Raw genomic sequence first — 26,624 nt, forward strand, 5'->3', positions numbered from 1 at the left:
ATTCTGGGACTGATTTCTCCCCCACCTCCCCCCTACTGAGAACTATGACATGCAGCAATGTGACAAGAAGGCAGGACGCTTGGCAACCCACGTAGAAAACATGATGCCACTACCTCCTCGCAGGCGCCGTGTGTAACCCTCTGAGTGAAGGCATACCAGTCGTGTTTGTCGCATTTCACGATGAAGAAGACAGTGCTGGAGCATTTGAGCATTGACTCCTGCTTCCGTCTTGGGAAAACCAGTGCGGAAACGTATGAAATCCTGTAAACGGCTTCCAGAGAGTCCTGCTTCATCGAAGACATTTGAGTGATATTTCCGTTTCAGAAGTGGACGCGGATCCTTTGAAGACGAGCCCCACCCAGGCAGGCCGTTCATGAGCCAAAATAGGGAGACTGTGGCACGTGTGCGAGAAACCATTCGCGCTGACAGACGTCTAACAATATGAGCGGTTTCAGATGATATTAGAATCGCATTCGGTATATGCCAGGATATCCTAAAGCAGTCTTGAAACCCCCGAGACGTGTTGCGCGGACACCGCTCCGAGGCACTCCATCACCTGGATCTTGCACCATGACAATGCCCCTGCTCACAGGTCTGTCGCCACAGATGAGTTTCAGGCGAAACACACCATCCCATTGCTCCCACACCCTTTGTACTCCCCTTGCGACTTCTTCTTGTTCCCAAAACTGAAGAAAGCGATGAAAGGTCGCCAAATGATGAAGCGGAAGAGAATCAAAATCAACACCACAAAACAAATGAGGACTATTCCAAAAAGTGACTACCAGAAGTGCTTTCATCAGTGGCAGGAACGCTGGAATAAGTGCATACAATCACGAGGGAACTACCGTACTTCGAAGGAGACAAGACCTGCTAGCCGCTAACTGTATGCAATCACACACAAAAAAATCAGTACCAGAATTAAATGATCAGACATCGTATAGCTGAGTGTCATTGCTGTCAACCTTTCAAAAGTTTTGAGAAGATTTTGCTCAAGAATCCATTATCTCACTTTAAAGGGACAGTCCGGGAAAACCGGAAGTTGATTTTTTCCAACAGCCGCGAAGGCTTACATGCTGTGTGGAAAGTTTCAGCTCACAAAATGGCGTGGTTTTCGACTGACACCTGTGGCAGCCCCATTGCCAATTCTCGTCCCACGCCTCGGTTCAAGCTACACGCCACCGGCGCGAGGGCCATTAGTTTGGTTCTGGCTTTAGGGCCATTCGGTCACATTAAAGGCTACTTCCTCTCCAGACCTGTTTGTCGTCTAAGTCACAACAACTGGTGACCCGAACGTGATTTGGACAACTTCTGAACCTTTGCGTCACCGAATTTTTTCAGTAGGATGGCTACCGCAACACCTGCTGCCCCAGCCTTTATGGGCACCACTTCACACTCAGGACTGATCACGCTGCACCACAGTGGCTGCTCACCTTCCGCAACCCTGCAGGACAAGTCGCACGCTGGATTCAGACGCTACAAGAGTACGACTTTACGCCCCAACACCGTCGCGGGCGGGACCATAGCAACGCGGACGCATTGTCGAGGTTGCTTTGTGCCAGCACCGGTGGCCACCACTGCGCTCAGCATGCCTCCCAAACACCGGTCTCAATCTCACAGGCGCATGTCACCTGCGCTGTTCGTATCGACAGCGAAGTCACCCGCGACAAGATGCGTAAAGCACAGGAAGTGGATCCAGACATTGGTTGTATCCTTGTCTGGGCGAATGGATCCCGTCCATCGTGGGCGGAAGTCTCACGGGAATCGGAACAACTGAAGGGTTACTGGGCTCTTTGGGGATCACTTGAGTTACATGACGATCTCCTGCATCGTGTATGGGAATCTGCAGACGGGCGAATACTGCCTGCAGTGTTCAGACCAAAGTTTCTACGCATGATGCACAACAGTGCTGCCGGAAGCCACTTCGGTGCTAACAAGACCCTTGCAAAGATTCGTACACGGTACTATTGGCTGGAATACCGGAGAGGACGTAGAAGAGTGGTGCCGGTCTTGCGACCTCTGCGCATCTCGGAAAGGACCACGCACCCGAACAAGATCAAAACTCCAAGAATGTGTTTCCGGGGTGCCATTTGAGAGAGTGGCCCAGGACATTTTAGGACCCTTACCAACGACAACGCGTGGCAACAGATACGTCCTTGTTGTCATGGACTACTTCACGAAGTGGCCCGAGGCGTACGCACTCCCGAACGAAGAGACGATTACAGTGACGGAGGCGCTAGTGACCGAATGGGTTGCCCGTTTCGGGGCTCCCATGCAACTACACTCAGACCAGGGTCGTAACTTCGAGTCACAGGTCTTCCTAGTCCAGGCTACTACACCTGCTCCCGTTCCCCCCAAAACGGTATCTTGGAGCCCCATTCTACGCCATTTTCACAGCCCAAGGTTCTAACATTTTCTTTTTCCATGGGGGAGGGGGAGTGATGTGGCAGCCCCATTGTTAATTCTCGTCCTGTGCCTTGGTTCTAGCTACGCGCCACCGGCGCGAGGGCCATTAGTTCGGCTCTGGCTTTAGGACCATTAGGTCACATTAAAGGCTACTTCCTCTCCAGACCTGTTTGTCGTCTCAGTCACAACACACCGAATAAAAACTACTCCTCTGAAGACATCCGGTTTCGTTTTTCTCCCTCGCATACTCCCAGGCACAGGGATCCTCTACGTACGACATCCGTAACATGACCATGACGTCCCCAATGGACACGGAGGGGCGCAGCACTGCTCCATTGCTGGGAATGCAGAGAGGTGTTTTTTTTCTATGAGTGTACTGAACCGTAGGCTGCGTCGTGATATCTGTGTTTACACTGACGCTACTCTGCATTTTACTCTGCATAACGCGTGATTGCCACTCAAAATCATCATAATGGGCAAATGCTGCACACAACAACCAACTATCGCGCAAACAGGCATGCGCAAGTCGCGTGCGGCTTTGCTCTTATGCACGTCACGCGAGAGCTCGCTGCGACCTTTACTCAGGACCAACTGCGGCATAGGAAAGAATCGGTTATAATTCACGCGATACGATTTCTTCTGAAATATTTTGCACGGTAGTTGTGAGGAGTATTAGAAATCATAAGACGGTGTTTCCCAGAACCACTTTTTTTGCACCGGACTGTCACTTTAAAGGTTGTCTTTTTGATTCTCAACGTTTACAACATTCTCAGCATTGGTTTTTACCTTGCCATTCAGTTGAAACCAGCCTGGTTTCCTTTCCTGATTATATGCTCCGTACTTACATAAAGAGGGCCAAATCAGTAGCATTTACTTTGGCAGTACCAAAACTTTTGACTTAGTTAACCACTCTATAAACTTCAGCACTATTGTATGTGCCCCTAATTTTGTCAATGGCCTTCAAGTTATTTTGACTGGAAGTTGAAGACTGTGAAAGTTGGTAATGTTTTTCAGTAAATTACGTGGCAAATTCTGGTATACCTCCATATATATATGTACATGTATACCTCCAGCCGTATACCTATATGGCTCCAAAATGATATACATTATGTAGTGACATCTGAACTCTGAAGTCTGTAGTGAACGCTTCTTAGAGTTGCAGATGACCTAAAGCTTTTTCTACCCGTATTTCACACGTTGGACTGTCTGCCGAATCAGACCAATGTTGATGCCATTGGCGAATGGTGTTTTCATAATGTCCCAGCTTTGAATATGAACCAGATTGAAGCAACGTTGCTTACCCTGCCGCTCACCCTAATGTCAATCCTATTGTTTTAGTCTATAAACTGCATAACATAGAGTTATGTAGGGTGTCTGCTGTCAAGGATCTTGCTATCTCGTTAGACCATTGCCTTATGTTTAGGTTGCACATCAATTATATTGTTGAGAAAGCAAATCAAATCCTTGGACTGATCTGTAGGGGTACGAAGGACTTGGGTGATCAAAATGGCATGGATGCCCTTCCCAGGTCTCTTCTTTTACCTGTTATAGAATTTGAATCACTTACGTGGAACTGCATCGGTAAAACTAATGCTGCACATGAAGCAGACATAAGATGCAGGGTAGCTGGTTATACATGATGGTAGGAAAACCCCCGAGACAGAGGAACATGCAAAACACAGGACAACAAATTCTCGAGAATTTGTTGTCTTGTGTTTTGCATATTCCTCCGTCTCGGGGGTTTTACTTATGTAATGCTGCACGTTTGCATTCTGTCCTCAAGTGTTATCAAAGGTCTCTGTGCAAAGGTTGTCGAGAATTTGTTGTCTTTCGTTGCATGTTTCCATAATGCTGCACATTTGGAGCCTGTCCTCAAGCGTCACCAAAGACATCTGTGCAAAGGTTTCTATGTACCAAGAGACAGGTAATTTGTGCAGTTTTGGGGCAAAAGTACTGCAAATATCAATCTTCATGCATGTGATGTCGGTCCATAACAAAAAGAAAGAAGCCATTACACGTGTACCAGTCCTGCATAACCTGCCTCTTCAATGAAGAGTCGCAGTGACACAATCCCGCTTGATACACAAGCATGACATGCCATAGTGCAGTTGGCTAGTGGACTCGCATTCTTAATATGATAGTAAGTATGGTTCGTCTCTTGTGGAGAGCTTCCAGTTGCCCTCTTGTGGTGAAAGCTAACATTTTATACCAACCTTGATGGAGCCACTGTTGATTTCCACACACTCACATGAAGCCCACAACCTAGGAGCAATTTCTACAGATGCCGACGGGACGTAATTCAGTCATACCCAAGAACTAGTGTGCTTTCAATTTCAACAATTTCAATAAACAACGTACCAGATGTTGAATTCCAACCCATGGCTGAGCTTCCTCTCGTGCTGCTCCGCAACAGTGAAGCATCCGCTGTGTGTGCTGGTAAAGTGCCATCTTGATGAGATTCTGCATCGCAATTATGGTCATAAAACTGCTGCCCTGGCTTCGTAGCAACTTGAGGCTTTGTCCCACTTTTCTTTTTTCCAAATATGTAGTCATGCAAGGAGGGCACTGCCGGAGAATGTCCATATCCACAGCAGTGAGATGTAGAACGCTTGGAGGCTATTGGTGCTGGTTGTGAATGTGATGCTCTAGAGTGGGGGTGTCCTGCCTGATCTCCTGAGCAGTTCTGCAGCACACTTCCTTCCCACTGAACAGGTAATGAATGTGCCACTGAATGGACTTGATCATCTTCGTTAGCATGCTGTGGGTGTACTTTTTGGCATGGAGGGATGGATGAAGATATACTGTCAGTCGGAGCACCATGCCTCATTGCTGAAGAACCTGATGTGGTATTGTGTGTGCCAGCAGCAGAAGGCTGGCCGCCGTGCGCGGGAACAGAGGAACACGGTACCAAAATTTCTTTTGATGTTCGTGGCACAGTGGATTTGACTGGGATACCACTGCTTCTGTGGTGCAGCGAGGTTATGCCATTTGCTTTGCCAGTCCGTGCACCTGTGCAGCTCAGAGTATCGCAGATTTCAGGTCCCTGGAAAAATCAAAGGCAAAGCAGATTTTGAATGCAGAGCTTTGAAATTTTGCTTTGCTTTGAAATTTGACCTTAACTGTATACTTGGGTTTGATTTAGTAATCTCCTTGTACATAAAAATTATGTTTCTGAATAGGTCGCAGATTAAACTACTGTGCAGGATAAGAAATAAAATAATATTGGCATGCATTGTAAGTTCTGCAACTGTATTACGTTTGAGGGCCGTGATATTGTAATATTGGCGTTTGATTCTTTCTACTGTTGTACACAGGGGTTTTCACTGTACTAGTTACATCTGGAAAGCTTGATCCAAAACATGCATAAAAAATCAATCTTGCTCCTTGACGAAATGGTTCAAAATAGTGGATGCAGGAATACACTGGTTCTGCGGAGCGTTTGATGCTGCCATTGAGATGATGTGTTTTAGTGATAGCTTTACTATCAGCACATATGCAGACACTGCGGGAGGTGCAGAAACAATTGTTAAGTTTACCTTCGAACAGTTTGTACTTTAGATTACGTTAAGACTGACTGGAACTAGCAATGTTGTCGCAAAGTAACATAAACCTCACTCATTCTCAAACGCCGTTTTTGAAAGGGGCACAGCAGATTCCAGCCAAATGCAGATCAATTACATCCGTGCAAGTTATGAATCACTTACATGTGTTGTTCTTGTATAAAAGCCCATTATATTCATTGCATGTTCAATGTTAACCAAACAAGAAAAATATCAGGAAGAGGAATGTAGGAAATTAGTGAGTATTATCAAAGCCATCCAAATGAACATTATGAACTCCATAAGGCAAGTGTGTTTCCCATCTCTCATAGTGTGTTCTTTAGCCTAAAGGAAATTTTATCAACCCTAAAGAAATATACTGCTAGCAGAAATGACAACAAAAGAAACAGGTTCATCAACAGCTGAGGGCACATCTTTCATTATTGTTCACAATAAACATATCCCCACATATAGCTAGGGTACCGGGTTTTCGGAGTTTATTTTTTGCATATTCGGAGGATAGGTAAGGATGGAGTGCACAGCATTACACTGACATAAGCTTCGCGAAAGACGGATGCATGGTGGGTGTGGTTTAACACAGCCACCCTTCCTTGTTCCCCGGGGTTGGTAACCCGCGATGCGAGCTAATCTCGACACTAAAAGAAACGATACCACCGGTCAACCGGTCATCAAGGCGTGGCTTTTCTTGCTCAGTTCTCACTTACTGGAATGGTTCTTCGGATAAATCCAAATTGCTTAACATTACACAGGCGTATGTTTTGAATATTATTTTATTTTTTTCAATAAATCTGAAAACCTGGAACCCTTTATATATAGCTGAATCTGTTTCTGAATGACAAAAAGTGCAGAGGCACTGTTGACTATCCAACCTGTTTCCACACTGCTTTTCTCTTCTTCCCCCCTCTTACTGACACCAGCTACAGACAACACATGTGTACAACAAGCTCAAGGCATACACCTACCTCAGCTACAATGCACTTCTCAGTAGGCGGTGCTTCAGTGTCAGGAACACACTCATCGCTTGTACTGCCACACTCATTCTCTTCTTTCTCTTCATTTTCTGCTTCCCTTAGCTTACTAGGACGTCCATTAGGGTGCTCCACCCCATCCTCCAAACTGGCCAGGTCCGTCAGAATAACAGTATCCTCACTGCTTCCCCTGTGCCTGCTTCTCCCATGTGATACACCAAGAGGCCTGCAAAACAATGCACCATGCTCTTCTGCCCTGTGCACTTGACCCAAGAAACTGGTATTCCTCTCATCAGTTTCAAAATGTTTTTGTTCACTGGCACAAATATCACCATTCCCGGGAGCATTGTAGTAAAGTCTACCACCGCACAAATCTTCCTCATTGTCTGCCTCCTGAACATCATCAAATTCAAGAAGTCCGGCAGTGACTTCAATGTCTTCGTCCCTGGATCGGCGCTTCTGTTGGAAGTGCCTGCCGTGGCCATTTTCAAAGTAAGGCATCTCTGTGATGTACCCATTAGTTGTTGGCATTCCTGGTGGGGGCGGTGGTGGTATGTCAGCACGTTGACCAATCGCCAAGTTGAGGTTCATCCCATACGCTGGAACGTCTCCACCACGAAGCGGTGGGTGCCACTCCACTTTGCTGCACCTCTCCAGGGAATATCTTCCTAACCTGTGACGCCTCGTGAAGATCGATCTGGGCGGTCTGAAATGTGTCGGCTCAGAGTGTGTGCTTCCAATGCTGTCCCTGCTGTCAGATCGTGGTACGCGGTCGCCACTTACACTGTGGTACATCCGACCAGGAAGATATGGGCGGGACCGATCAAACGCTTCCTGGGACAGTTCTTCGCCCAAAACGAACCTGCGCTCAAATGTGGGACTGGTTTGCGGACTATCGATATTGTCGCACGTTTCCGTAAGGTTTTCGTCAATATCTGCCTCTAAAGCCTTTTGCTTGCGAACTAGCAAAGAAGGAAGATTGTCGTTCCCATTGTCGTCGTCGTTGTTATTGTTCCGTCCATCACAATCCCCTCCCACAACTTCCTGCTTCAGTGTGTGCTTCACGGAGAGCAGATTCTTAAGTGCAGCAGAGCTTCCCATTGATATCATGCGATGCTTTGAGTGCACAAGGTTTCGCAGCATGCCCACTGCACCCATCTGCCACAGAGTAGCCTGGTCCTCAATACAATGAGCAGACAGATTCCAAAGTGAGCCACACGCATTGCTAACCACAGTGAGACTTGGAGAACTCAGTTGCTGAAGGAGTACTTGGAGACAGTTGTGCTTGCGAAGCACTGCTCGATGTTCTTCATGCAGGGCAATGTAGCTGGAGATGTTACGAAGTATTCCGCCACCGTTCTCAACAATGGCAAGTGTCTTGGATTGGCTGCGGTAGGTTAGCGTGCTAACGAGGAAAGCTAAAGCACCATCCACGGCACAGATGTCCGCCTGATTTAGGAATGAAAGAAACGTATGCACATAAAAGATTTCACCATCACTGTCTAAACCTCACATCTAAAACCAAGATCAAGAGCAAAGCTGGTAGTACGAACACTAATCTGTAAATTAGAAACTAGTCTCATTTGGGCAGGTAGGTATACCTTGTTTGAGGTGCAGTGTGCAGACAAGTTCCAGAGTGCTGAGAGAATACTCTTGAGTGTTGACTCCTTGTTTGCTTCCATTGAAGCTTTCATGAGCAAAGATACAGCACCCACTTCACGCAAGGTTTCCCGACTTGTGGAATCTGCCCTCCAAGATAAGTTGCGAAGAACACTTGCAGTAACCTGCGGTATTAAAAGATGCAAACTTTTAATTAGAGCCTGAAGTTTTTGGGAATTTTTTTTTAAATTTGGGGACTAAAAATCAGACAAATAAACCTGCGCTCTATATTCATGCGAATTCAGGTGGAAGAACTTCCAGTACGTTAAATTCGGGGAGAAATCGGGCTCAGTTACTCAAACTAACTGAACTGGTTCGGTACAAACGGTGATGTAACCGCGTTTCCTGCCAAACAAGTTAGTGCGCATTTCTACAGACGTCCCAGTGAGGGCAATCTGCCAGGTAAAAAACGGGTTTCACCCTAAAGAGGCAACCTTCAATTCGGGGTGCAAATTCGGGGAAGAATCAGGTTAAACCCCAAAACTTCAGGCTCTACTTTTAATGCATAACCAGTGTAGTGCATATCACTGACTTCTTATGTAGAGGTGTGCGATTATTCGAAATTTTGTATACGAATCTAATATTTCCGATATTCGGTTTGTGCAGTCAAACTCCTTTATAACAAAACTCAAGAGACCATGAAAAAAATTTGTTGTAAAGGTAAATTCATTAAAGAGGATGTAAATTCATTAAAGAGGATTCATTAAAGAGGAGTCTAGTTAGCATTGCCGTGGCTAATTTCCCCTGAACACACATAAGAAAACAAACAAAGCATAGTCAATATTTCATGTAGCAACTTTTGTTCCTACGTACACTATTTGACCACATAGTGTACGTAATTTGCCCGTAATTCGAAGTGACCTATTTTTACTGTCCCACGGGAGAAAACCACGGGAACCCGTGAATGATGTGATGCAGAAACATCGGACGCAAAAATGTCCTGCATGACCACCAGCCGCTGTGCTGCTTACACGTTTTTGACGTCGCTATCACTTGTTTGATGCCGATTGTGGAGTATCTGAGAAGGATCGATCTACTGGATAAATTCCAGACTGCCGACCACGAAATGCTTTCTGTGTGGGCACACGGACGCCAACGACGATAATGTTCCACTCCTGCACGCCAAACTTGCGCGATGCCGCCACGTAATTGGACGCCTCAGCTTCCAATCTAGCTGGACTTTTTTCCCCCCAAGCGTAGACGGCACGTTTCGGTGACATTTTCAAGTGACTTTCAGTTTTGCAAATGCACAAAAGAACACACGTGTACAAAGCAGCAGAGCACCCACAAATCACATGCTTTCCCTTCGCCCTCTCTCAGTTTCACGCTCTCTTCGTTTTCCCATCCACCATTAATTGCTTTGATAAAGCACAGAAATTTTGACTCCTAGCAAGTTGCAAGACTTCACGTTATGCAGGTCAGTGGTAAAAGACGCCCCGTCGGGGAGAGAACGGCAGGAGGACAAGGTGCAGTGTATCGTTTGTCGCAGAATATCGTTGTACGAGTTAGAAATTTGTGGAACAGACATGAATCTCGCTTCGCTATTCCTGTACAGTAGCCGATCGATTTCCCGGACTTGACGGTGACCAGAAAATGTGCCAATAATACAGCAGTCCAAAAAAATCCGACGGTCACTAAATTCAACATCATTTCCTCACAGCTGCACCAAAGAAGTCTATAATTGCCACCCGTCGCGCCTGGTGCTGCGTGTCATGATGTCCGCTGCTGTCGTGGCGTCACATAGAGGTGCGGTTGGGAAGTTTTAGAGCAATCTCACCTAAGATTCCAATTACGAGCCCAATCCAAGCACACAAGACAAGATGGCGGTTTCGAAGTTGCCACCGTAGTGCCAAAAATACACAGTGGTGTTGGGGCATCTCCGCAAGTGTTTTGGTCTGGAAAATCGAGCATTCAGACCTCGATCTGTCCGGAAAAACAGTCCGAAAGCGTATTACTCCCATGACGAAGGACTCCCCATGGGAGTCCGAAGTATTGAACGGGTCAGAATAATCGGTGTCCAAAAAATCTGTTGGCTACTGTATATTCATTGTAAATGTTAGAAAATTACAATTGTTAAATGTTACAAATGTGTAACAAAAATGTTAAATTACTCTTATGGGGTCAGATAACACCGCAAAAAAAAAAAAAGTTAGTTGTACCAATTTTTTCATTAAAAAGGTGTTCGTTCCAAGGAGCTTGACTGTATTCAAAAATTGCTATTTCAATATTTTTGAAATGAGTGTTTCAAAATCTAACGTTTTTGAATATATGCATTTTTAAAAATATCATATCAGCCTACTAGCAAGCCGTAGCAGGTTGCGCTCTTGAATTTGTATGCTGTGGTAACAGCGACAAACAAATTCCATGGATGATGACAAAATCACCTTGCTACGGATGCACGCTACTAACAGCAGCTCCAGTACTATTGGCAACGCGCTGGAGAGAAGCCACGGGTACAGAAGCTCCGTAGTACATCTGCGGCCATACGGGACATTCTGCCGTCGCCGTTCAGGACACATGTAGAGGAACACCATCTCCTCTACATTTTGGTGACTCAGATAACGAACAACTCAGTCCGGTGAACGATTCAGCCCTTCTAGCATCGCTATTCCAAGTTTTGCACCAGTTTCGATAGCGTGTTACCGGGCATCGAATCCTGGAAGCATCCAAGTCAACAACGCCCTACACCTGCACAACCACTTAACAGCTATACAGTAAACCCTCGTTAACTCGAACTCGCTTATCTCGAAATATCGGTTATCTCGAATTTTTTGTGTGTCCCGATCCTTGTCCCAATGCTTCTTATGTATTTGGGCCCTTTTAATTCGAACCTTTTCTTTTGCCGGAGTATGGATATCTCGAAATTCCATCACCAGTAGGTCAGCGTACCTACGGCTGATAACATGCATTCTTCGGTCCCCCAGGCTAGGTCAAGGTCAAAGCCTTTCAGTCCTAGTGACTCATGCGCCGCTAGCTGTGGCAGGCAGACCGCACTCCCCTTTCCACCCAACGTCAATCCTCCTCCTCCTCTGCATTCGTCCGAGCGTCTCAGTCTCGTTTCGTTCTTCGTGGCGTGATGGCTGAACAACGCACGTGGAAGTCCCTGACTTTGGAGCGGAAGGTGGCACTTATCAAAGGCCTGGCAGCAAGTTCATGAAGCCATTATCGTGAACTGTTTTGTTCATGCGGGTTTCTGGTCTTCCTCCGCCGTACCGGAGCCAGCAGACTAGTTCAGTGACTGTGATGAACTGTGCAACAACGTGATGCGCCTCGCATGTTGTGAGGAGAGTGACTTAGAGGACTGAAACTTCGAGCACCATGTGCTTTACCAGTAGCGGTGAACTGAGGGATACTGAAATGGTCAAGAGTGTCCACGGTAGTGAAGTGCCGCCAGGAGCGTCTCATGCGTTGCATTGAAGTGCTTGAAGATGCTTTCTTGTTCCCAGACGCGAATGCTAAGCAGTTGCTATTACGGAGTTATTCTGTCTCAAATGATAAATAAATGGCTTCGGAATTGTTCACGAGCCCAAATACTGTAGGAATGCTTTTTTTTTTACGTTTCATAACATAGAGCTTTGTGGTAACATCGTGGCAAAGTAATTTTCGTTGTTCGCTTAACTCGAAACCTCGCTTATCTCGAATTTTTTACGGTTTTTACGACTTCGAGTTATCGGGGGTTTACTGTATATAGAGCTTGAAGTTTTAGGGTTTAGCCCGATACTTCCCCGAATTTGCACCCCGAATTGAAGGTTGCCTCTTCAGGGTGAAAGTCCATTTTTACCCAGCAAATTGCCCTCACTGAGAAGTCTGTAGGAATGCACACTAACTCGTTTGGCAGCAAACACAGTTATATTACCATATGTACCGAAGCAGTTCAGTTAGTTTGAGTAACTGAGCTCGATTTCTCCTGAATTTAGCGTACTGGAAGTTCTTCCACCTGAATTTGCATGAATTTAGAGCACAGGTTTATTTATCTGAGTTTTAGTCCCCAAATTTAAAAAAAAATATTTCCTGAAAACTTCAGGCTCTAGCTAAAAATGACAACTTCCCCACATATTTTACTTTAGTACTTTCCAGGCTCCTAAACAGTCTTGTAGAGAGCTTCTAATTGGCTCACCAGACATAATAAACGTGCTGTAACTGCTGTGCAGGCTTCGTAGCAAAACAATATTCTGTGTGTAGAAACCAAATACACACAGTAACTCAATGCCCACATTTTTTCTGTCATATTCTGTGCTAGCACCGCGAAACAACTGTGGCTATGAGCGGAGTACAGACGTGGACAGATGGAGAGAGGACAGCAGCAAGGAGTGGCGACGGGGGCATTGTATGCGTCCTGGGAACTATTGTCAATATTCGTCTGAAAAGTCTGTCGGAAAACCCAGCGGAAATCTCGGACAGCGCAGCCGCTTGTGGGACACAAACTCAGCACTTCCCAGTCTTAAACACCACCTTGGCTACTACCACCACTGAGCAGATGCTTTTACCCGCCCAGCCATGCCTGCTGGTCATACTAATGTTTCCTAACCCTATCGCATCCTAACTACATCACACGAGAGTTTTCGGAAAACGCGAGTGTTTTACGCACTGGAAACACACCAATGCGTCATGTGGCACAGGTTACCATGTGTATACCTGCAAACGTGGCAGGGTAAGCCATCAGAACTCCAATGACCTTACAAGCCTTTGTGACACATTTGTCCTGTAAGCATTGAGGTAATAATGTTCCTGCTGCTGTGCCCCTCTGAGGTATAGCTGCTAGCAAGAATTACCTGTCTTAAATCTTCACTAGGTGAATGCAACTGTGCCACTAGCGCCTGCATGAAGGGCTTCATTGAGCACAAAAGCGCCTTGTTGGTGCCATCCCCAAATGTTAGGTTGGTAAGGGCCATCCCTGCATAGCGCCTTAGTGTCACACAGTAGTGGTCACTAGTGCTGCCATGGCACTCGTGGTCCACCTGGATCAACTCTGCAATAGCCTGTAAACCACCTGTGAAATAAAAGGGAGTTCTATGTATTCTAACAAGCCTGTGTGTCATAACATCACACCACATAATAAATAACACACCTAGTTGGCACATGGCATGCCTGTGTTCTTCATCAAACGAGAGCTTCATCAATGCCGCTATTGCTGGGCCAGGATGCTGGTCTCCTGTGTCTGGAGCAGGAAATGACTAATGTAAGATTATGGCAATGGTTGGAATGTAAGAATCCGAATCAGTAAGGTCAACACAGCAAAATACTGGTTACAACAATTGACGAGCATGCATGGGTCATTACTGTTACACTTGTATGTTAACTTTTTTATATTAATTTGCATCATCACCAAAGACACAAGTGAGGGTTTTGTTATGGGTGTTTTAAGAAGTGCAAGTTTATGAAAATATACAGGGCATAGTTTATGGTAAATGAACTAGGAGTATGCAATGCACAGCTTGTACTAAAAGGTACTGAGAAACAACAATCAGAAACAGGATTTAGTCTATATAAGTCAGCAACAAAACAGAAGCTAACTTTGATACTTTTTAGGTGTTTTTCAGTTTCGTCTCTTTCATGCTAATAAACCTTTCCCAATTTTTGCTTGAAATTTCTAAAAATGTTCGCAATGCAGCTGTTGATGTGTATCTAAGAAATACTTTTCTAGAACCTTTTCTGGAATTCCAGCGATTACATGCCTGTTATAAGCGTGACAGGTATCTCAGTGCAGTGTAGAGTCAAATACTAGAAACAACAGCTGCAGAGCGGAACTTAAGGAGCGTTAAGTTACTTTATGATCTGCATGCACACAGAATACTATGGGATTTCGATACAGGATACTTTGCATATTTGTGTGCACTCAGGATATTCTTATCTTAAAAAAGTACAATGCAAGTTCATTAATTCCAAATCTCTTGATTTGAATTTCCAGATAGTTCCAAGTGATGCTCTACTCACTTCAAACTCGTGTATTTCAATGGGGGACGATGCCCTGCAATTCGAACACATGAATGTGCTCAACGTCTTATGCGGACGAGATTGCTTGGTTGCATCTGTCTATGCAGCGGCCGGAACGCTGTTGGTGTATCAGGGACATATTTACTTTTTACTTGTAAGAACATTACTTACAAAGGCAAAAGGAAAGGGAAATTGCCATAATGGTATGCGCAAACATGACGGGCACGGAACGATGTCATAAAATCAAATCAAAATGCAAGCAAGCCTCACTGTTATAAAGGGATCAAGACACTTCCTCTTTTCTACACATCCAACAAAAGGGTGTGAATGACGGCCGATATGCTTTTGAACTGGCTTGCCGAGTTCCATTTGCGGAATTCACAGTTGTGTTAGCTTCAGCATCGCGAACGATGGTGAAACGATGTTATGACTGAAGAAACATATGCCAGTGCGTATGACAGATTATTTTCTTCCGTGGTATGTTTCGAGGCTTGCTTGTAAATAATGTTTTGGGATATGGGTAAAACTCATATTTCTGGCATCGCGTGACTGCGTACATGCGGAAGGGCCTCACGACCCATAAAGCATCTCCGACGCAGCTGGTATGACTGCTGCCAGGTGCCACCCATTGAAAAATGCCACCATTGCCACCCATGGATTGAAAAATCCATCAGAGCCAATCCTAATGGAACCATTAGGCCAATAGGCCTATCGTAATTTGGGACATCTCCAAATGGGACTAACGGTTTAGCGGTTTGATGGGACCATTAGGACCTAAGGTCTAATGGCCTGGTGGGAGCTCCACAAAAGTAAAAAAAGTAAAAAAATACAATTTGTTTCTTTCTGTCTTTTCTGATCCCTGTTATAACAGAACCTAATTTCCTTGCTTCAATTCTTACATTTGTTTCCAAGACTTCAAAATATACAATGCGCACAGCATTTCAAGAAGTGAGCAGAAAAAGTAAAAAATAAAGTAAACGCTCTACAGAACTGAACGACCAAAGCCTCACTTAGAATGGCAGTGTCCATTTCCTTCGATGCATTGGCATCAAGCTGGAAGAGGATGCATACAGCACATATACTATACTTATAGCTTGTCTTCCGTGATTTGGCGAATCCGATAGCCCAGTTTGCTGCCGTAGTTAAACAGAAAGAGTGAGGTGTCTAAATTTATTTAATTTACTCACACACACAACACTGACGCGAGGAATGGCCTGGGGTATGAACTCAAGACTACCGCAACGTCTGTGTTTCTTACTCATTTTGGTTTAGACATTCTGTAGATCCATCGAGCACCGTTCTTGTGCAGTGCAATCGTGCATTTTTTTCTCACTCGCAACACTCCATTCCATCAGAGAATTCCGTCAAGACTAGGAAAATTTTTTAAACTGCCGACACGCGACATCCGGCGGATATACGGAAAGCAACGTCCAATAGTGAAGCTCCCAGTCGTTTTATGGATGCTTATGGTACTCGCGCATGGCACGTGGCTTTTATAGAAAATGGTTAAAAATTGGGCTGTTCGGCATTTTATACTTTAAAAGCGATAAAAACCCCCCTTGCTGGGCAACAAACAAAAGGACGACACAACCCACAGCACAGATTGGCGAACAAGATTGTTATTGACAGACCTGCCTCTTAAATAACCTGAGAGAGCAACGCCCTCTTCTGCAAGGTTACCCTTTTACTCCCTCAAGCCTGCCTAGTGCCTTTATCTTTTCGAAAGTACAGAACTTAGGAGTTGCTAACAGGAGGGACTCTTTATAAGTATTGTGCTTTCGAAAAGTTACTAAGCAGGCTTGAGGGTGTAGAATGGTAACCTTGCCCAAACACCCAAACAGGTGTTTTCTGTGAGTGTTCCTCATTACTTAGTCTAGTCAGCTTAATTGAGCTCAAGAATTTGCCCCGAAAAAGTAACATTTTTTGCGTTAATTAGAAAGCCGATGCCACAACACACCATTTCAGTCACAAATACAGGATCTTTCACAATATGTTTCCACAAAAATTTGACAAAAACAACCACACACACACACACAAAAAGAAAGGAAATGTGGCTCATCAAGGCGCGCTCGTTCAAGTTGTCCTGCCTAAGGTATGGGGTGAAGGAAGGACAACAGAGCAGTATACAAACGAACAGACAGACAGACAAACATCCGATGTTGTGATTATCAGATGCCTGCGAAGAGATAACCTTGCGAAGACAAAATGCGTGATTGGGTCGGTCGCGCTCCCGCCCCTTTCCTTCTTTTCTTTCTTTTTTCCGTTCTGTTTTAATGAGCGGTATGATCTTGGGGGCGCTGCCGATCCCAAATACGAAAGCGCGCTTGCAGACATGGCAATTTATGGGTGTCAAATAATTGGGGAATATACAGGGTGTTTGTTTCACCTAACGTGATAAAAAATTCTAACTGGCGACATACTCGCCGGAAGATTGTGGGACTTTAGGCAATTACCTTCTGGAAACTTTTGCCACCATTTAAGGAGACTTTGGACAATTTTTAATTGGGAAATTTATTTTTGTAACTCCAATTAACTTTGAAAATTGCCAAACGAAACCCACTTTTCTTTACAGGAATACGAAGTCCTTCACGGATAACCAAAGCTCCAACAAAACTATGCACAGTATCGCAGCAGAAATAGTAAAAAAAATTGTACCAATAATTTCCGCTTTACCCCAGCCTCCTCGATTGTCGCAAAGGGGAGCGCATGGGAGGTGCGGGGTGAGGAGGACGTGTTTCTACCTCTTTGTTTTACCTTTTGCTTCCTCATTGAGCCCTGAGCCGCTTGAGCCCTGTCGGTCTGTTAAGTGCCTCTAACGGACCCTCATGCTCCCTTGGCGGTTCGTTAAGGGGCCGTTAGGGTCCGCTGAGGAGCTGTCAAGAATTCCTGGCGAACCCTTAAAATCCCTTAGGAATTCCTGATGGAGTTCTGTCGGATTTTTCAAGCAGGCAGCGCATCAAACCCTCATTCAGACTCCCTTTAGTTCGAACTCTGTTTGATTTGAATAACTCTTCTCTTCTGTCCCACTCGATTTCGAATTAAACGCATTGCACCGTTATCAAACTGCTACCGTACTACAACCGATGCCAATCAACCCAAATTGCTCTGCCAAAAATGCTGTATGTCTCATCAGTCAAGACCAATCACATCATCAGAGTACATTACCACCAAAGCATACCATTTTGGTTGAGCTCCACAATTCCGGCCTCCATGTCACGCAGATAATCACAGTAGTCTCTGATTTGTTCCAGTAGCCGAAGCACACGAGCTTCACGCCTTCCTCGCTTGTCATCTGGATGAGCGTGCACAACATTGTGCAGTGCCTGCCCCGCCCTACTGCGTAATTCTCGAATAACTTGGCGCTGTTCAGTGCATGTTTCTTCCTCTGCCTGCACCGTGGTGTCTCGCTTTTTCGACCCACCATGAAGCAGCTGAATGAGCAGCGGAAGGCATCCTGCACATTTCCAGTGTTATACGTGAGACATACAAGTTACCAAGTGATGTGTTTGCCATGCAAAGTTACTTCAAACAAGGTTATGGATAGGGCCTGATTTTTTCGGGTTTTATTTTTCAGCAAAATCAGGGGGGTAAATATAGGGTCATATTTTGCTTCAATAGTTCGGGTGTAATCGGGTTGAACTAAACCTGATTCAACTCAATTCTTATTGAATCAGATAGAATCAGGCATAAGTCTTCGGTTTACTCGGTATAATACGCACAACACACCAGTAGACACAGAGCCCATGCAGGCTCTCTCTGTTTTGACAGTGTGTGTGAGCATATTTATGTATTTACAGCACAGTTTCCAAAGTTCTGTGTTAGTTGTGATGACTTTGGATCCCTCTGGTCCAGCAGTTTTCGGCGAAATATCGGGTTAAACCCTGTTTTTGCTGATTTAAATCGTCCGGGAAGGGGGGGGGGGTATAATCGGGTATAACCCTAAAAAGTCAGGCCCAAGTTATGGATGTGCAGAACTAAAGCCATCAGCAAGGCTGGTCCCCTGAGAGTTATCTGTGAAGCACCATATAGATCAGGGGTCCTCTGGGGTACAGCAGGACCCATGTGACCCAACCTTTGACTATACCATGCACAAGGAACCTTTCATCTCAAAAGATCTATTTTTTTTAAAGACCGTTATTTTTACGCTTGTACAGTGTATTCTACAGGCTATAGAAGCAGCTGCCTCTCCAGGTGTAATGAGCATGAAATCAGAAAATAATATTTGCAGAAAAGGATGTTGTACAGAAATAGTATTTTATGGTTCACATTAATGCAGTAAACCCAAAACCATCCAGTGTCAATCAAACCACCTCTTTTTCCCTCTGTCTTTTCTATTTCATTTTTCATGTTGGAAATAAAATGGCTACAATACAGTGCGTAAAAGTAGAAGAGAAATTTCAGTTTTCCTGAAAAAAGCCATAACAGTTCTTGAAGAACCATGTGTTTTTCTCATTTTTCGTTTTTTCAATACTGCATTTGAGAAGGCAGCTCACTTATTTCTCTTCTTGTGTCAAGTGGAGTTTTCCAGGAATAAATTGTATATGCAGACACAACCTGGCTGCACAATAAATACACTGCAACAGTTCACAGTATATATTCACATTTTTATTTTAGGTATTGTATAATAATTACGGTCTTTTCTGTGCATCCCTCCATGACACAGTCTATGCAGCCAAGCACATCAAGCTGAGTTTGTGTCCCCCGATATTGATGATACCCAGACGAAGGGCATGTACTTCTCAATATGTGGTGCTGTTAAGAATCCTAGGGTTCTGACAATCTTTACAGCCTGCTACTGTCCAAACATCACTTTTGCATAGTGAATATTGAAGATACTGGCGGTACGTAGCATTATATACAGGGTGGGTGCTCTAAAAGGTCAGTCACATTTTTGTGCGTGATGTGATCCTTCCTTGACCGATACCTCGTTGACGGACAGACTTCAGCTGCCTCAGAGTAAATAATTTATGCCAGCGAAACCTATGGAAAATGTGGCTACCAAGCACTGTTTAACAAAATCAATACGACCACGCAAACTTCCATCTAAATCCATCGGTGTAGCGCATAGGAAATGCACGAAGACGAAAGTTTGGGTGGTCGTATAATTTTTTTACGCCGTGCATGGCAACCACAATTTTTTCGTATGTTTCTCTGGCGCAAATTATTTACTCTGTGGTAGCGGAAGCCTGTCTCTCAAGTAGATATAGCGTCACGCGCGAAGATGTGACTGACCTTTTATAGCACCCACCCTGTATAACAGAATGTGACAAGCATGCAAATATGTTGTGCAGCAGAATCTCAATTATGTAGATCTCCTATATTCATGGGAAATATTCGATCCTCCCCAAATTCCAATTATCCGAAACAAACCACATGAGTACACCAAGGTGTACGAAATGTGTAGTTGCTCTTCATTTTTTGTCCATGCAACAGTGAGAGAAGCTAACAACAAGAACAACTTCACGTTGAGAAAATGAATAGGGAGTTTCATACGACAAGGGCAATACCCTACCCCATTGCGAGATAAGCTAGTTATATTCATGAATGTATTCTTTCCTGTCAGGTCACCCAGTAAGTGTTGAAAGGGACAGTAAGGAGATGTAGACTGACTGAGATAACAGATGGATTAGACTGAGAGCTACATCTGGATTCCAAATGCAAGAATTCATTCAGCAGAGTGTTGTAGTTTTTCAGATAAACAAGACAAAACTAATGGCATTGTCACATCTCTATGGTTTCGGGTGATGTAAGCATAGGGCCATGTGTTTGGTAAAACCCATTTTTACACCGCAGCCAACTTGTGGAGTGCCATATTTTTTGTGGCCCAAATATGGAAGGAATCGACAGTACCACGACTGCTCACATCAATCACTGCATTCCAGGAATGCATTCCGAGAATTCAAACTATACCTAAACGTAGCAGGCATTTGTAACACATCAGGAATTCTGAATGAGACTCAAGTTATAATTTGAATAATTATGCATTATGCAATAACTACAGGTATGTGAATATTTGAAATTTCGAATACGAATCAATTATTTGCGATATTAGATTTGTATTCGAATTTTGATATTAAAAGTTTTTGAATATTCGTAAAAGTTCAAATATTCAATTTTTTTCTAATATCATAGCAGCTTATTAAGAAGCTGTTGTGGGCCACGAGCAGGAATTTGTACATTGCAGTAATAGCGATGAACATGTATAGTAGAACAGCTGCAAAGCGACACCCGGAGCTTCCGAGGTATGCTCATCTGCGAATGCGTCACTACACATTCGGTTACCGAAACCGAAACCAGTACACAGATGTGTGCAGCCGCCGTTTTGAAGTACGCCCGGCAGCCAAACGTGAAAAAGCGGTACACTTCATGCATCGTCAGCACAGTAGCAACTTTAGTGGATTGCCAACGAACTCTGAACATGAGTGCAAGGTCTACAGTTCGGCGAAATCCCGGTTAAATATCGAAATTTTGTTGGCATTGAGCTGGACCCTGCTGTTCACTGTGCCACTCCATGCACAGCCAAAACTCTCATCTCGAACTCGCTTTTCTGCTTTCAATTTGTGGTAGTCAGCGATATATAATAGAATCATGGTCGCGTGAGATGACGGCAATAATCAAAAAGTGGGACGCGATGATATTTTGACATATGAAAGATTAAAGTCACTGAAAAGGTTAGCCAGCTGTAGGACTCGAACCCACATCTTCTGGATTGCCGGTAAGAAATTAACGATGAAAGATGAAAGTCACTGAAAAGGTTAGCCAGCTGTAGGACTCGAACCCACATCTTCTGGATTGCCGGAGCAGCAGCATCAGAACATCAGTTCTTTCATATTTTGACATAGTTTCTCCAGCGCTGTGTGACCGTATGTTAAAAAATGCCAACTAGGACGAGAATAACGCTACAAAGTCATTTGAAACGGCACTAACTGTGGAGGCAGATGATAGCAAGACGCATACAGCCCTAAAGGAGTTGGGACACTTTAATATATGTGATTTATTGCATCATAGTGCTGCGTCCCAGAATCCAGAGGAAAAAAGAATTATTATTCTCGATCTCGTACTTAGCGAGATACGTCCCTCGAATACACTCCCAAGTGAAGCGTAGACGTCACAGAACTCAGAATTGTGCCCATTTCCATTGGCAGCCGTAAGCACGTGACATGTCGTTCGCTGCCTCACTTGCCACCATCATTTTCTTTCTAGGATGTGCTCATCACCAAACTATCCCACAATCTAAACATGTCATTGACCTTTAGTTCCATTCTGTCTGTTTCACCAGCACTTGCAATGCCAACACAGGTGTTCACTGTTCATGAAAGATTGCTGAAGTGCAAGTTGTTTTTACATCTCTCAGCTTGCCTCATGAGAACAGCACATTGTTTCATTGTAAAAATAATTTTACTCTACATGTGGATATAAGCATGTATGCCCTATGCTAAGCCAATACATTAATACATATTCCTTATTAGCACTTCAGTCATCCTTCTAAAGATCAGCAGAACACAACCGTGACGATGTTTGTTTTGAGGGCTTAATTAAGGCCCCTGTTTTCTGCTGCGGCAAATGCAAATTCTGCGGCACTGACTTGTAACTTCCGCGATTTTCCACGGCAAGCAGTCAACGGCTGCTTGAAATAGGAAACACTTTATTTTCTTGGATAATGTTGGCACAAAAAATATTTTATAAAATTACATTGAAAGCACTGTTGTGACTCAGCATTACATACATGATATCTTGATTTCTCCTCTGACAAAGACAAAGGTCTATCACCTGCAATCATTTTATACCTGCTGGAAGATCTTTCAGCATCTACAGAGTTTATAGGAAGATTATAGGAAGAAGCTTAAAATACATGCCCTGCAGAAGTTACAGGACACCTTTTTTGTTTCTGGGCAGTAGGCATTATTCATCAGTCTTAAAGGCAAACTCCCAGACATCAAATCAAAATCCCCTACTGTCACCACTAAACTGCACACAGGAGGAACGCCACCTCTTCCTCAGGCGAAGTATGCCCAATAAACTTGGGCTAACATTATCTTAAGCTAAACTACAATCTGTCCGTGTTGGTCCTGCAGCATGGGCAGTTTCGTAAAGCAGGCTTCATCTCATGCAGGGAAGGTTCAGGTGAAGCCCACTTTCGAGAGGTATCGTTCGTATTCTGCGAACGATTCCATTCGTGAATAAAATACTTCGAGTGACTGATAGTTGATTCGAATTCGATAACTCGAATATCCGCAAGCCCCTACAAATAAGGGATTCCGTGAAATTCCGGGCCAAATAAACGATTCCGCGATGAATTCCGGATTCCGTGATACTTCGTGGAATCGTGGAAAACGCAGGGGCCTTAGACTTAATTGACTTCATTCACTCTTACCTTTATCCTATGATGTGATATTCTATATTCGATTCACATTCGAAAATTTCAATACTGGCATCAAAAATCAAATAGCAAAATATGAAGATGCTGAATACTCTTGACTGGTGCACTGGATAATAGAATATGCAAATTTAGGTTATGCATGTCACTACTAGTCAGTCATTATTTCAGCACCAACACTACCAGTCATGTGACAGTAAGCATACATTCGCTGTGACTTCAATCATCACAGCATGCCACAAATGTAGCTCAGCTGAGAAGCACCAAGCTGAGGGGTGTGCATTGTGTTAGTCGACATTGGAGTGCTTTCAGTTGTTGCCATGCATCTTCACTTGTTCTAGTATGGCAGCTCAAAAATACACAAAAAGTCATGTTCAAAGAATTAATGTGCGACTAACCATAAGAATCGCCATAACAACATTTTGTTATTCAGCAATTTGGTGTGTAAATATTCGCTGGTATACGAGATGGCTGTCACAAATGTGTAGTGCTGTAGTCATTGCCAGAGAGCTCAGCCCGATGCAGGTATTTCACTTGCCTGACTGCCTCATTGCAATGCAGCTTTCTTGAGACCCTGACATGGTAAGGAGCGTTCTGCTTAGGTCTTCCTTGTCATGGGTTCCAAGCATAGACAGGAGAGAGTAGACCATCTCCACCTTTAAAAAAGTAAGGTAAGTTTGATCCCAGTTATAGTGATCCCAGCAAATTAGTACTTGTAACGCACAACTAACAACATAAGCAGATAAACTAGAGAAACACTAGTGGAACAGTTGTTTGTTATTCAAAATTCCATTTCTGCTATGTTGTCACACTTGGCTACCCTGAAGTCCATCTGCAAGAAGCTGAGTGAAAGGGCAAATGTGCATGTGACATGGTATATGGTTAGGAACAACAGAACCCGAGGCACAAAGTTGAGCGAGTTCAAAATTCTCATTACATAACTTTCAAACATTTTGAAATAGCTGTGTGCACTACAGTACTTCAGTGCCTGGTGTGATTGTGGAACAGTAAAAAAAAAAAAATCTCTCTCTCGTCATTAACTGTTGTGGGCTTCAAGGTAACAGGCTGCCTCAAAAGCAAGCTAAATGATTTGTAGACAGCTATGAGATTTGGATTTCAAACATCTGAAATGTGCAATTAATGCCTACCACACATACCAAATTTCAAGCGTGTGTATTAGGTGCTGAGTAACTGGCAAAAACAGCCCAGCACACACTTTACAAATGCTTTGCCAGAGCTTTCAGGAACAATTTATTCATGTCCAAAGTATAACAAAATTAAACAATATTTTCACAGCGATGAATGATTCCAATAACGCAAGAAAAGTCCCAGGATCTATTATGCTTGTGCTAGTATGGAGAAACAAACCAAAAAGACTTGTGCCTAATAGTTATGATGTAGGAAAACTGAGAGGCACGGACAAAAAGGGCACCTTATCTCTGTACTCTCGTAGCTAAGTTTTAATATTCAGTCTATACACTGTGCAGTTCTCTCAACGGGTCCCACATTGGGCACCAAATGCGAGTTAAAGTGTCCCAGTTGGCTTTACTCTACTGTAGTGGAGCTGGAGGGAGGTGTAGGGTGGCTATCGCTGGCCATTCCAGAATGGCCTTGGACAGTCCAGTGTCCCCGTGGTCAGGGATGTGGGGCGACAAAGACGGTCGGAGAACGGAGAAAGACTGTGCAGGTAATGGAATAAACAACATGTGTGAGTTGATCCATCCCTGTGTTGGAGTCATCCTTGTTCGGCAGTAAGGAACTGTTTTTGCTAATGGAGTCCCCATGGAGGCTGTGACCCAATAACACACGATAGCTCTCATAAAAGTATATCTGCCTCAAGTCTGCATGTAAGGGTTGCTCATAGTGAGCATAAAAAAAAAAAAAAAAAAAATGGCATATCCCACAAATTTCTATTTTTATTTCACTTTCAATGCAAATGAAGGTCAGGTACAAAACGAAAGGGGCCCTAACGAGGTACGTGACCCTGTTGAACACACACGCCATACACAGGTTATGTACATAATTTAAATACACCATATCAAAAGCTTTAAAGAAGTCATGTAGCAGCATCCAGGTGTGGGCCAGGAGTACCTTTGTGCTTAGGCGATGCACCTGAGGTCTCTTGGGGCCGTAGTAACTGGCACTCATACCGGGCCCTAGGCTCATTGGGGCCAGAGGGTCACATTCAGCGAGGCCATGCACTGGGTCTCCAAGTTCTGGTGTTCCAAATGTTGTTGGCAGGCTCCTCCAGAGAACTGGTGTAAGAGCAAAACTAGTATGTTAGACCACTACTACAGCTATTACTACTTTAACGAGGATGTGGTTCAACTACTACAAGAAGGATAACCATTTCGGTGTAAGAAAGGACTGTTAAGCTTGATTACAAAAATGAAAGAAAGAAGATGAGGATAAGAGTCATAGCTCCAAAAAATTGCAGAGATAGATAGATATAGATATATTCTCAAAAAGAAGCTTTGATCACACAGACATATGAGAGCGCCTTAACATGGGTCAAAATTTGGCACAAAGTGTTCGGTGTCTCCTGTAGCAGACATTGTATCTAAGTAAGTTGTGTCACAATCAATAAATTGCTGGCATTATAGCAGATGACAGTCCTGCGAGTCCAGGAGGAGGTCTCATCAGTGGGGGCAGTGTTCATGTACCTCTCTGAAGCAGCTGCCTGTATTATCAAACTAATTCCAACTCTGTTCCTAACTTGCATAACCTCCCATGGCTTGCCTCATGTGCCCACCAGATTTATCAAATGTATCAGACTAACCCCTAACATACTAAAAAAAAAAAGAAAAAGAAAGAGAGAGAGAGACAGAGAGAGAGACAGAGAGAGAGAGCTTTAGGTATATCCGCACCCGCGCTCAGCTCTACCTATGGAGGTATCATCATCAGCACATAAACAAAATGCCTGTCAAAAACTAAATCGAGAACTCCTTTAAATCCTAATGACATCCTTGTAAGATTACCTCCTGTCGCTGCTGTGTGCACTTCCCTCGGCATGAATGTGCCAGGTTTCTCACACCTATGTGCCAAGGTTGTTACAGTGTCGAAAATTCTCCATTCAATGTTACCCCATTAACACCCTAAAACCAAGCAGTCTTCGCATGTCTATGCTTTTAGTCCATCTTACACTGCTCCCACTCCCACGACATAAATGTGTAATGCTTTTCCATTAATATTGGGCTTGGGTATATTAAAATGACCACAGACCTGCCCTGCCTAACACACGACCTACTGGATTATAATGACCATGTCATAATCGGCAACCTCTATGAGGAGCCCGTCCGCACGATCCACTAGGGGCGCTACTCATCGACCCGCGAGATCTGCATCATGATTGGAAATTGGAATTTTAAACAGCGCAGAAGGAGACACACAGTTACCATAGCAGACGACGGCAACAGTTCCTATGAGAACACATAGGATGATGATGATGATGATGATAAGCAACTTTAGAAGGAAGCATCTCTCGTGGGACATCCACCGCTTGTACAAAAATACTAAAGTAAGCAAAAGTACTGTAGAGCAGAGTACTGTAGAAATTGAGGAAGCCATAACCGGGCCGATGAGTAGCGCCACCGCTAGCTTCCAAATGCGGCGCTGGGAAAGGGTGCCTATGACATGGTCGTTATAACCAAGTAGGTCGTGGTCTAAGCTCATCAGAACTGTCCAAGCATAATGCTGCTGTTTGTTACAAATGCGATAGTCTGC

The 26,624-nt window shown here is 44.1% G+C and overlaps 1 protein-coding gene across 4 annotated transcripts in view; it reads right to left on the bottom strand.

Annotated features, from left to right (window-relative positions):
- Window positions 1-26,624, bottom strand: part of LOC135385335 (uncharacterized) — a 91,526-nt gene that overhangs the window by 12,415 nt on the left and 52,487 nt on the right. For all 4 annotated transcript variants that reach the window (XM_064614604.1, XM_064614603.1, XM_064614605.1 and 1 more), the window contains 8 exons: window positions 24,993-25,156; window positions 23,440-23,557; window positions 17,703-17,978; window positions 13,659-13,748; window positions 13,363-13,580; window positions 8,533-8,715; window positions 6,926-8,380; window positions 4,762-5,446 (listed from right to left, as the gene is read on the bottom strand). In XM_064614604.1, the coding sequence (XP_064470674.1) occupies window positions 4,762-5,446; window positions 6,926-8,380; window positions 8,533-8,715; window positions 13,363-13,580; window positions 13,659-13,748; window positions 17,703-17,978; window positions 23,440-23,557; window positions 24,993-25,156 (3,189 nt within the window). The remainder of the gene's footprint in view (window positions 1-4,761; window positions 5,447-6,925; window positions 8,381-8,532; window positions 8,716-13,362; window positions 13,581-13,658; window positions 13,749-17,702; window positions 17,979-23,439; window positions 23,558-24,992; window positions 25,157-26,624) is intronic.

This window comes from Ornithodoros turicata, chromosome 2, assembly GCF_037126465.1.
Source record: "Ornithodoros turicata isolate Travis chromosome 2, ASM3712646v1, whole genome shotgun sequence".
Taxonomy (NCBI): domain Eukaryota; kingdom Metazoa; phylum Arthropoda; class Arachnida; order Ixodida; family Argasidae; genus Ornithodoros; species Ornithodoros turicata.